At 36.5% G+C, this 11,385-nt stretch overlaps 1 protein-coding gene across 1 annotated transcript; it reads left to right on the top strand.

The window, feature by feature from the left end:
- The first annotated feature begins 398 nt into the window (after positions 1–398).
- LOC120774590 (jerky protein homolog-like) lies at positions 399–1,518 on the top strand. The gene is made up of 3 exons (XM_040104321.1): positions 399–608; positions 667–1,143; positions 1,200–1,518. The coding sequence occupies exons 1-3, from the start codon at positions 399–401 to the stop codon at positions 1,497–1,499; spliced, it is 987 nt and encodes a 328-aa protein (XP_039960255.1). The 3' UTR covers positions 1,500–1,518.
- The last annotated feature ends 9,867 nt before the right edge of the window (positions 1,519–11,385 follow it).

Here is an 11,385-nt window from a genome sequence, read left to right on the forward strand (position 1 = left end):
AAAGCGGAAGACTTTGAAGTGTTCTGAACTTCCTAAAATGGAAAAAGCGCTTTACCGTTGGTTTCTTAAACAGCGACAAAAAAATTACCCTGTCAATGGATTGATAGTTAAAGGAAAAGCTAAATTTTTTCATTCAATAATTAAAGAAACTCAAAGTGATTTTAATGCGAGTGATGGATGGTTGCAACGCTTTAAGAAGCGTTATGGTGTGCGTTTTATTAAAATAAGTGGAGAAAAGTTATCTTTTAGACCTGAACTTGTGGACCCTTTCAAAAACAAGCTGCAAGCCAAAATTAAAGAGCTAGGTCTGTCGCACGTACAAATATATAATGCAGACGAATCGGGACTATTTTGGAAGCTGCTACCTGACAGAACATACGTATCCTCACAAGATAAAAATGCTCCTGGAAGAAAAACAGCATGTCACTTTTCTGGCTTGTACAAACGCAACAGGGGTGCAAAAAGTTAAACTTCTTGTTATTGGAAAGGCAAAAAATCCTCGCTCTTTTAAAAATTTTGATTCTCCTGTTGACTACAATTACTCCAAGTCGTCATGGATGACGGCTGCCATTTTTAAACATTGGTTTCACCATTCGTTTGTATCACAGGTTAAAAATCAGTTTTAGTGATTTCAAACTTTTACATGTGTATTTCTTATTATTGTAGGCCAGGAAATTTTTAAAAGATCAAGGATTGTCCAATAAAGCTCTGCTGTTGATAGACAATGCTCCATCTCATCCTCCCGAAAATGAATTGAGATCAGATGAGGAGTTAATAACTGCAATGTTTATGCCACCTAATGTCACTCCACTCATACAGCCAATGGATCAAAATGGGATACGACTTACAAAACTTTTCTACAGAAACAGTCCTTTGGCATCAATTGTAGCCACAGGGACTGATGTTATTGAAGCCCTAAAGAAATTGACGTTAAGAGACGCTATTGGCTATTTAGATTTAGCTTGGCAACGTCTTGAAAAGGAAACAATAGCAAAATGTTGGACGAACATTTTAAGCTCTATAGAAGATGAAAAAGACTGTGATGAATATATTCCATTAGCTACTTTGAGAGAAAGGATTTGTTTACCAATTAACTGCCAACAAGAACGCACAATAGAACTGCTTCATTCAATTAATCCAGAGGTCTGAACCTTTTCTTCCATCCAATAACTCATTTGATTTAAATTGTGTATTTGCAGGTTAGTTTTTCAATTGCTGATATCAACGATTGGACTGAAGATTTTCCTAACTCAACCGAAACGAACGAGGTTTTAACTAGTGATGAAAGTGAAAGCGAGGATAGTAATCTGGAAAGACCACATACAAGAATAGAGCCTAGTGAAGCAATCAACATTTTTAATAAAGCCTTGGAATGGGCGGAAGATGAAAATATAAGCCCAACAGATAACAGCGTACTTAAACGTCTCCGCGAAAAAGCCGTGCTCAGCAATTTGCAAAAAACGAAAATCCAAAAAAAAATAACCCATTTTTTTCAATAATTTCAATGGGTATTTTTTTCTTAACAAAACCTAAACATATAAATTACATGTTTTTGCAATCTGAAATAAAATAAAAATTAATGAATTTGAGTTAAAACACATGTTTAATTTATTTGAAAAATTTTAAAAATTATACCTTCGAAAACGTGAACAACCTCGCAAACGTAAACACGCTCGGTTTTTAATAGTTCACGTTACCGCGAGGAAACTGTGCGCAGAATATTAAGAGATTCCAATTTTCATGGGCGAACAGCACGGAATAAGCCTTTTATAAATAAGAAAAATAAAAAAGCCCGTTTACAGTTTGCAAAAGACCATTTGAATAAGGACAATGCTTTTTGGAATACGGTTATTTTCGCCGATGAGAGCAAGTTTAATCTTTTTGCGTCAGATGGTAAAGCATACGTATGGCGGCAACCAAATACTGAGCTCCAAACAAAAAATTTACGCGCAACAGTAAAACATGGTGGCGGTCATGTAATGGTTTGGGGGTGTATGTCATCTGCAGGCGTTGGTCGATTGGAGTTTATAGACTCCACTATGAATAAAGAAGTGTACCTAGACTTACTGAAGCAAAATTTGCTTCAAAGTGCAGAAGACCTGGGTATACGTGACACTTTTCGCTTCTACCAGGACAACGACCCTAAACATAAATCTGGTCTTGTACAAACTTGGCTCATTTGGAATTGTCCACACCTCGTCCAAACACCTGCACAGTCACCAATTGATGTCCGATATCGGCGGTCAGGACAAAAATGGCAGATCGATATCAATTTTCAAAAACTGAGAAGACAGACAGACGGACATGGCTAAATCGACTCAGTTCGTCATGCTGATCACTTACATTGGGTGGTCGAAAAAGTCTTTTCGTATTTCTAATCAAATTTCCACTTATTTTTTTTATACAAGGTGTGGTCCAGGAACAGGACAGTAAACAGGACTTTTTGAATTTAGCGCCCACTGGTGGCACCATCTATATGTATGTCGACTGGTGCGTTCAAATCTGTTATCTTTATCGATTGTCCAGTGAGAATTTCATGACATTTCATAGATTGGAAGTGAAGTTATTGTGTTTTAAGTGGCAGTATGTTTGTGTTATCGATGCGAAAATGAGCTTTTTTATATATATTAAATTTTGTTTTAAAATTGGTAAACATTTTACCAAAACTTTTCAATTGATGAAAGAAGTTTATGGGGATGATTGCCTATCCCGTAGCAGGGTGCACGAGTGGTTTCAACGTTTCCAAAGTGGTCGTGAAGACATAAATGACAATCAACATGTGGGGCAATCAAAATCCATGATCACCGAAAATTCCATTGAAACTCTGCCTGAATTCATCAAAAATCAACCGAAATCATCATTAAATTTCATGGGAATGGAACTGAGCATCTCCGAAACATCGATTTATCGCATTTTGACCGAACACTTGGGCTTACGAAAGGTGTGTGCACGGTTTGTTCAGCACAAATTGACTGACTACCAAAAATTGCTCAGAATCCAACATTTGAAGGACGCTTGTACCCGTATTCATCTGATATGGCACCGTGCTACTACTTCCTTTTCGGAAAAATGCATTTGCCTATGAAAGGAAAGCGTTACGCGGACTAGAGGCCATTCAAAAGGTTTGCACCGGCATACTGGCGGCCATACAGGCCAACGAGCTAAAACACTCCTTCGACATGCTTTTGGCCCATGCAAAAAGCTGTATTGAAGCAGAAAGAGACTATTTTGAATAAAATAAAAAATGATTTTATCGAAAAAACGCAGTAGCGTATACAGACGATATAGTGTTGTTGGTATCAGACATGTTTCCTTCAACAGTCAGCGAGATTATGGAAAGAGCACTTCGAAGGTTAAACCTATGGGCTAAAAACAATGGACTATTTAGGAGTTAATCTGAACAAAACAGAACTGTTGCTATTCACAAGCAGAACCAAGATACCTCAGTTTCAACATCCTGGAAAATAAATTTAGAAAAACGAATAAACAAAGCATTCATGGCCTACTATATTTGTAAGATAATTGTCAACAAGAATTGGGGTCTCAAACCAAGTATAATCATGTGGATGTATACGGCTGTCATAAGACCTATACTTACATATGGAGCTCTGGTATGGTGGCCAGTGCTAAACAAACAATACAACATAAAAAATTTAAATGGTATACAAAGAGCAGCATGTGCGGGTGTTACTGGTGCAATCAGGTCATGTCCAACTTATGCGCTCAATGTTATCCTGCGTCAACTACCAATGGACATTTTTATTCACAAAACAGCAACTATTGCGGCAATAAGAATAAAAGAATTGGGAGGTTGGATTCAGCAAAACTACGGACACAGTGTAATCCGAAACAAGCTCACCATTAATAAATCAGACTACATTCTCCCAAAGCTGGATTTCAATAGACACTTCCAGGTGAGGATACCATCTAGACGAGAATGGAGAAGAGGTTCAATAGGAAAGGAGGATACCATCTCAGTTACACCGACGGGTCCAAAATGGCACGGGGGTATTCTCCGCTGATCTAGGCATATCTCTCTCTATACGTCTACCGAACACTGCTAGCACCTTCCAAGCAGAAGTACTAGGCATAGAAAAAGCCTGCGAAGTTCTATTAGAAAACCACGGGAATATACATAAAGCAACTATATTTACGGACAGCCAGGCGGCCCTCCTGGCATTGTCTTCACCCATGACAAATTCCAGTATAGTTCACAGCTGCAAGAGAGCACTAAGCTCAATAAAAGACAAGCTCCAGCTAAACTTGATCTGGGTTCCCGGCCACAGAACATTTTCGGTAACGATAAAGCAGACGAGTTGGCAAAGGCTGCTTTCCTCAATGAATCCGAGGCGGAGCTAATACTAAGCCCGCTAGGATCGATCAAAGGAGAGATCAATAGACAGTTTCAACAAATTGCAAACAACAGGTGGAAAAACATTAAAAAATGCGTCATAACTAAACAATTATGGCCAACATATGACAGGAAAAGAACCAGCGACCTACTAAATAGGTCAAGAAAAAGTATTTATAGAGTAACAACAGGGCACTGGCCATTTGGGGAACACGCATCCAAAATGGGTATGCCCTACAACGATATCTGCCGTGCCTGCGGAGTAGCAGGGAACAAGGAAACAATCTTCCACTTTCTCTGCGAATGCCCTCCTCTAGCACAGATCCGACACAAAACACTTGGAATCCATCAAGCAACAAACCTTGCATGGATTTCCACTAAAAGCATATCGGACATAAGTAGTTTCATCGAAACCTCAAAAGGGTTTGAGAGAGGAAGTGAAACGTAATATCAGATACAGGAGGTTCTACGAACAGTGTATCAAAATGGCACATCAAGTGCTAATTGAGCCCGATAATGCTGCACTCCTACCTACCTACCTACCTGCCGAAAAAACCATTTTTTATGTTTTTTTTAAGACCTATTTATTTTCGAACGCACCTTGTAATTATACTAATAAATAAATAAACAAATATGTACCATTTTGGTCGAACATTTTTTGCCATTTCTCCGCTAGAGACATTTTCCATCAATGTAAAACTTTCATCGGTGTAAATCGAAATTTCGAAATTTCCAGAACAGAAGCGAGTGAATCATTGTTGTGCTATATGAATTTATGCAACATCGTGTCCGTAAACTTCACAAATTTCATTCGTGGCTTGCGTTGCATCCTTCTTTTTTTTTATACAAAATTTTAAAGTATAGCGATATTATTCATTATTTTCTCTCGTCTTTGAACAGCTGTAACTTTTTTTCAACTTGTTCCAATTTAGTTTTTTTTTGGCTAAATGAAGCTTACCTTTCCAACAGTATATAGTATGACACAATGTGATTGTGATTAGCACTGGAGTATATACGACTGCAACGACATCTATTAACAAAATACGAAAAGACTTTTTTGACAAGCCAATATATACATATATTTATACAATAACCTGTGACAGATACCTTTTGATTTTTTCAAATGGAGAAAACAGTTCCGTTTAGTTCACGCATGTGCTATGAAAATACTAATTGCACTCTTTCAGAAATAATCGAAAAATTACGAAACGTTTTCACGGTCTTGCAAACTAACTACTTTCAATGCTTTAATGTGTACAGGATTAGTCACTATTTATATGTTATCAGTGTACTTTTTTTATACTCTCGCAACAAAGTTGCTAAGGAGAGTATTATAGTTTTGTTCACATAACGGTTGTTTGTTAGTCCTAAAACTAAAAGAGTCAGATATAGGGTTATGTATACCAAAGTGATCAGGGTGACGAGTAGAGTTGAAATCCGGATGTCTGTCTCTCTGCCCGTCCGTCTGTCCGTCCGTCTGTCTGACCGTCCGTCCGTGCAAGCTGTAACTTGAGTAAAAATTGAGATATAATGATAAAAATTGGTACTCGTATTTCTTGGCTCCATAAGAAGGTTAAGATCGAAGATGGGCAATCGGCCCACTGCCACGCCCACAAAATGGCGGAAACCGAAAACCTATAAAGTGTCATAACTAAGCCATAAATAAAGATATTAAAATGAAATTTGACACAAAGGATCGCATTAGGGAGGGGCATATTCGTACGTAATTTCTTTGGAAAAGTGGGCGTGGCCACGCCCCTACTAAGTTTTTTGTACATATCTCGGAAACTACTGCAGCTATGTCAACCAAACTCTATAGAGTCGTTTTCTTCAGGCATTTCCATGTACAGTTTAAAAATGGAAGAAATCGGATAATAACCACGCCCACCTCCCATTCAAAGGTTATGTTGAAAATCACTAAAAGTGCGTTAACCGAATAACAAAAAACGTCAGAAACACTGAATTTTACGGAAGAAATGGCAGGAGGAAGCTGCATCCAGGCTTTTTTTTTAATTGAAAATGGGCATGGCGTCGCCCACTTATGAACCAAAAATCATATCTCAGGAACTACTAGACCGATTTCAATGAAATTCGGTATGTGATATTTTCTTAACACCCTGATGACATGTACGAAATCAGTTCACAACCACACCTTCTTCCAATATAACGCTATTTTGAATTCCATCTGATGCCTCCTCTGTATAATATATGCATTAGGAACCAATGATGATAGCGGAATAAAACTTTACACAAATACGGTATTTGAAAAATATGTAAATGACGAGTAATGAAATCTCGATTATCACTTTATCATGCGAGAGTATAAAATGTTCGGTGACACCCGAACTTAGCCCTTCCTTACTTGTTATATATCAGATCGCTCATTAGGTAATTTCATTTTTTTTAGTGCCATTTATTTATTTTATTCACATGGGCTTACAGATTCATTCCGGGACGTTATGCATCTTCATAATTGAAATTGTCGGAACGAAATTTTGCAAACCACTTTTAGTATTGGCGTTTGGTTAATATATCTTCTCCGTACACATTACATAATTTTCGTCTTGTTTGCACTGAATTTTTACACTTTTAATAGAAAGCAATAAAATATGCTAAGAATCCTGTTTCTGATCTTCCATCATCAATAACGCACCAACAAGAACTATTCCAAAAAATTTAAGAAAGTCTTTTACAATAAAGCTTTACATTATCTGCTGTTCAAATATATAACGGGTAACGGGCTTTGCAACATCGGAGGGTATATTGCTACGTACGTTACGATTTCATAGACGCAATTCAAAGCACCGACATCGTACTTTTTTAACATTTCTAACGACTAATCGAAACGAGCATCTTTTTGTGCGATTGACAAATTATGTTTCTCATAGGATAAATGTTTGTTTTTATAGTCAACGCAACAACAACTGATTTTGGACGGTTTTCCCGTAATTCGTCTTGGAGAGATTTACCACTTCGATTGAGTTCGCCATATCATCAATAAACACTAGTCCTTAATGGAGTTTTATCGTAAAAATTTGTATTAAGTTCATCGATGTATTGTTGAAGAGTTAATCCACGTCAAAAATTGTAAAAAATATTCGCGAGAAAATTGTTTTCCATTTTCCATTTTTTGCTCGAGATGAATATTTCAAGTTACTGTGAACAACACAAATAGTGCTCGTATGGCAAAACGTTCTGAGCACGTATACCTTTAAAAAGTTAAAATTTTAAAACGCAGCACTAGTGTCGCCAAAACCAGAAATATAAAAGGCAACCTACGAACCATCTTTTGATAATTCGAAATTAATAACACAATTTAAAAACTATCGTAAAATCGGAAAAGTCTTGTGAATCCGTGTCTGATCAGAGCCAGAAGAAGTTTTGGGTTTAGAAGCCAAAAATAAAGCGCAATATATACATCAGCCTTTTAAGACGGTCAAATCGTAAGTTGAACTAATGTTAAATGATATAGATGAGCAATTTATTTCAAAAATCAAAAAATCGCAATTTTTCGCTTTGCTATCACACTGCAACACATCGACCGACATTTCGAACTGATGTCAACTACTTATATTTGTTCGCTTTTAGTCGACGACATCATAAAAGAAGAATTATTGACTTCCTGCAAACTAGAAACAACATGAAAATGTATAGTCGTCATAAACCAAATATCGGAATATTTTGGGAAACATAATCTTATGTAAGATAAACTTGTTGATCTCTGTACTGATAATTCTACGGAAATGTTGGAATCGAGTTTCGGGCTGACGACGTTTGCAGAACAGAAAAGCCTTAATGCTCTAACCATTCACAGTATCATATATCGCAAGGCACAATACTCTTCCGCAAATATATTAAGGCACTGCAAGTGGCCTAATTTGTTGTAAATGTCTCAATATTATCATAATTTAATTTGAATCAGGTGGAATTGCAGTTTCCCATGTTCTCAACTATCCAGAATCAGTCTGTGGTTTCACCGTCCATTGCAGGAAGTTTGCATTGTGATAGTTTTGATTCTCACCTCTCTTTTTGCTGCTGTAGACGTCTATGTTAAGTTCTATATTCGTACGAATTCGTCTCCCTGGATGTCAACCGGCATCATATTGGCTAATACCTCAGCATTAAATTTAAGTCTGGAGTCCACTATTACACCAAGGTACTTCAATTGTGTGGCTGTGAAGTAATCTCAGATTCCCCTATGGTGAGCGATATCTTTTCTTGAATTTACCTGAAGATTATGAGCAAGACTTCTGTTCAATCAGCTCTAGACTCATGATAGCAAACCATCGGCGCAAACCATTTTTGCAGTCATTGCATTTGATACGGAGGTCCTCCAGATGCTTAGCACCACTATGTACTAGCGTGTCTGTTATTTTTCAATTACATATTTTACAGCCGCATCTGAAGTTTCAGTTTTCCTTAAAAAAAAATATTCAACTTAAAGTAGCTGAATTTTCAATTTAAACTTTATTTCGTTTCCCGTGTATTTAACAAGGCAGTACACCATGTCGTATAAGCAACACAAAATAATAAGGTATTTTATCGGGTCTCTGACGTTTCCTGCTAGGTGCTACGGGTGCGTCGGGATATAAAAGCAAAGAGTAAATAAGGCTCACCCTAATGCATTATGTGCATATCTACTTATATCGTTGTGTCTATACGAAATCAATGTACGCTGCATGCCAACGCGCTTAAAATTTGTAAATTTTGTTTGACGGTATAACTTACAATTCAAATTGACCCCACCAAATAATTGTTTTCGAAAATATTTGCATTACATTTGATAATTTCGCCGGCGGCCGAGTGTACTGTGGCCTGTTGACAAATAAATTTTTCATTGCAGAAAATTCGAGTGCTATTTGCTGCCGTTTGTTGTTTCCGCATCGATTTTCAAACGTTTAACATGTTTGCCAGATATTCGCACACTACTATTTATATTTATATGGGTGTATGGGTGTATGTGTGTATGTGTTTTGGTGTGCGTAACTGCATATTTGCACTTACCATTAATTATGGTCAGCAAATAGTCAACTGTGTGTGCGTGTATATGTGTCAGGATATGCTATGGTTGCGAACTTTTGACCATAAAGTGCTGATATACTTAATATACACATATAAGTGGATATGTGTGTGTGTGTGTATATGATTATGATGCACTGGCTTCACAGCGTTTAATTGTGGGCGATGATTGCATTTGCATAGTAATTGATATTGTTATTTTGATATGTGGCGTCAGCTCAACGCTGCGGTTTGACATAAACCATTTTCACAGCGTCGGTTGGTCCATACAAAATTTATTTGGAAAATTCGTAATAAATTAAATAATGAAATTTTAGCTGGCAAATGTTTAACGATTTAAGTTACTGCATGTGCACTTTAGTTTGTTTTAGTCTATTTTTTGAGCGTTTATAATAATAAATTAAATAAATATATTTTTATTAATTCAGTAGTCAATTAAAAATCAATCACTATGAAATGCCTTTACTTCCCAACATATTTTCCAAATCAATTATCTTGATAATTGAAGTCACCGCCTTTCAACAATTACGTCAGCCTTCAATACCGTGTGTAACATTTTTCCATAACCACCACTCTCTCAGCACTTTGACATGGTACTTTCATAAAATATTTATTCTAACTCCATTCTGTGTGCAAACGAGGTTACGTTGACGCCATGCCACAATTTGGTAATATTTAAACACTTTACTGCGTTATGAGCAACAGCTTATTTAAAGTTGTATGCGCTAAGTTTTGGAAAAAGTTCAATGGTCCGCTGCACCATAGCGGCCTTGTACTGCATTATCGACTCTGTTGTGCTCTTACACCAGCAGACACACAGCCACACAAACCGGCGAGCGGTTACTCAGCTTCAGTTCGATTTTCAGTTCTCTTAAATAGACGTGTGCTCTTAATTTCAGAGCGCCAGCTTTATTTTTGTTATAAGTTAATTAATACGCTTATGCATTTCTTATGATTTTATATATTTTTTATAACACTTAGAGCTAATGTGTGCTGCAAATATCACATACTCCTTGCTTCTTCAGGATGGGTATGTCATTTTAAGCTAATTTATATAAATTTTTTTTAATATTACAACTTTAAATTAACTAATTTTTCTGATCTAAAACTAGTGTTGCAAATTTGATAGAAACATGATATATTCCATATGCAATATTTTTAATCCAAGCTTCCTCGGTAGAGTTGCGGTTATGTTAAAGATTATTTGAACTTATATCTGTGATATTTAGAGGTCTAGTTAAGCTTTTTCAGGTATTTTCAGTGGGCGTCTTGATGTTCAAAGTACAAATGTTGGAGAGTTCAAGAAGTTTTAAGGGGCTATACCAGTGTAACCAATGAAAAACTAGGCTATTTTCGTGATTTTTTTTTAAAAGAAAGTACTCAATCGAATGTTTTGAAGTTCTTTGGACATAATAAGGTAAATTTTCATCTATATTTTAAGTTTTTTTTATTTAAAAATATTATGTGCTGCCTTCGAAGGTGCCAAAAGAAGAAGTTCCCCAACTGCTGACATGAATCCGGCCGATTGAGTAGCTGAAGCAAAAAATTTCAAAAAGATGATTAAAGCTGAAGGTATTTCGTATGCTTTTTTTAGGCAAAAAATGGTCGTTTTTTTAGTGCCAAGTTGAGAATTTTTAACCAATCAAAAAGATTGTACTAGGTCACTGATGGGTCAATTTCTCGTTGCGTTATGAGGTCAGCAATTTTGAAAAATGTCATTTCGAGAAAAACGCGTTTACAGTTTCAACTATCTAATTTATACCTGCGCGCGGTCGCCCTTTAGAACGCTGACATTCAAAAACTAATCAAGATACTACCTCTCCGATTTCACAGGATATTTTTGAAAACATAAACTATCGAAAAAGCAAAATAATCGATCACACTGGTATAGCCCCTTAAGGGGGCTGTTTGAAGTTTAAAACTAAAGCCGAATATGGTTTTTATATTTTCGTAATTAGGTTATACTTTTCAAAATGGCACTCTAAAATTTTAAATCGCAATCTCAAATGTTTTTT

The sequence above is a fragment of the Bactrocera tryoni genome, chromosome 4, assembly GCF_016617805.1.
Source record: "Bactrocera tryoni isolate S06 chromosome 4, CSIRO_BtryS06_freeze2, whole genome shotgun sequence".
NCBI lineage: Eukaryota > Metazoa > Arthropoda > Insecta > Diptera > Tephritidae > Bactrocera > Bactrocera tryoni.

What these genes read in the sequence shown, in the direction of transcription:
- LOC120774590 (XM_040104321.1), top strand. Translation starts at nt 399, where the DNA reads ATGCTCCTGGAAGAAAAACAGCATGTCACTTTTCTGGCTTGTACAAAC. An exon ending in ACCATTCGTTTGTATCACAG is followed by an intron (nt 609 to 666) that starts GTTAAAAATCAG and finishes TTATTATTGTAG; the next exon opens with GCCAGGAAATTTTTAAAAGA. An exon ending in TTCATTCAATTAATCCAGAG is followed by an intron (nt 1,144 to 1,199) that starts GTCTGAACCTTT and finishes GTGTATTTGCAG; the next exon opens with GTTAGTTTTTCAATTGCTGA.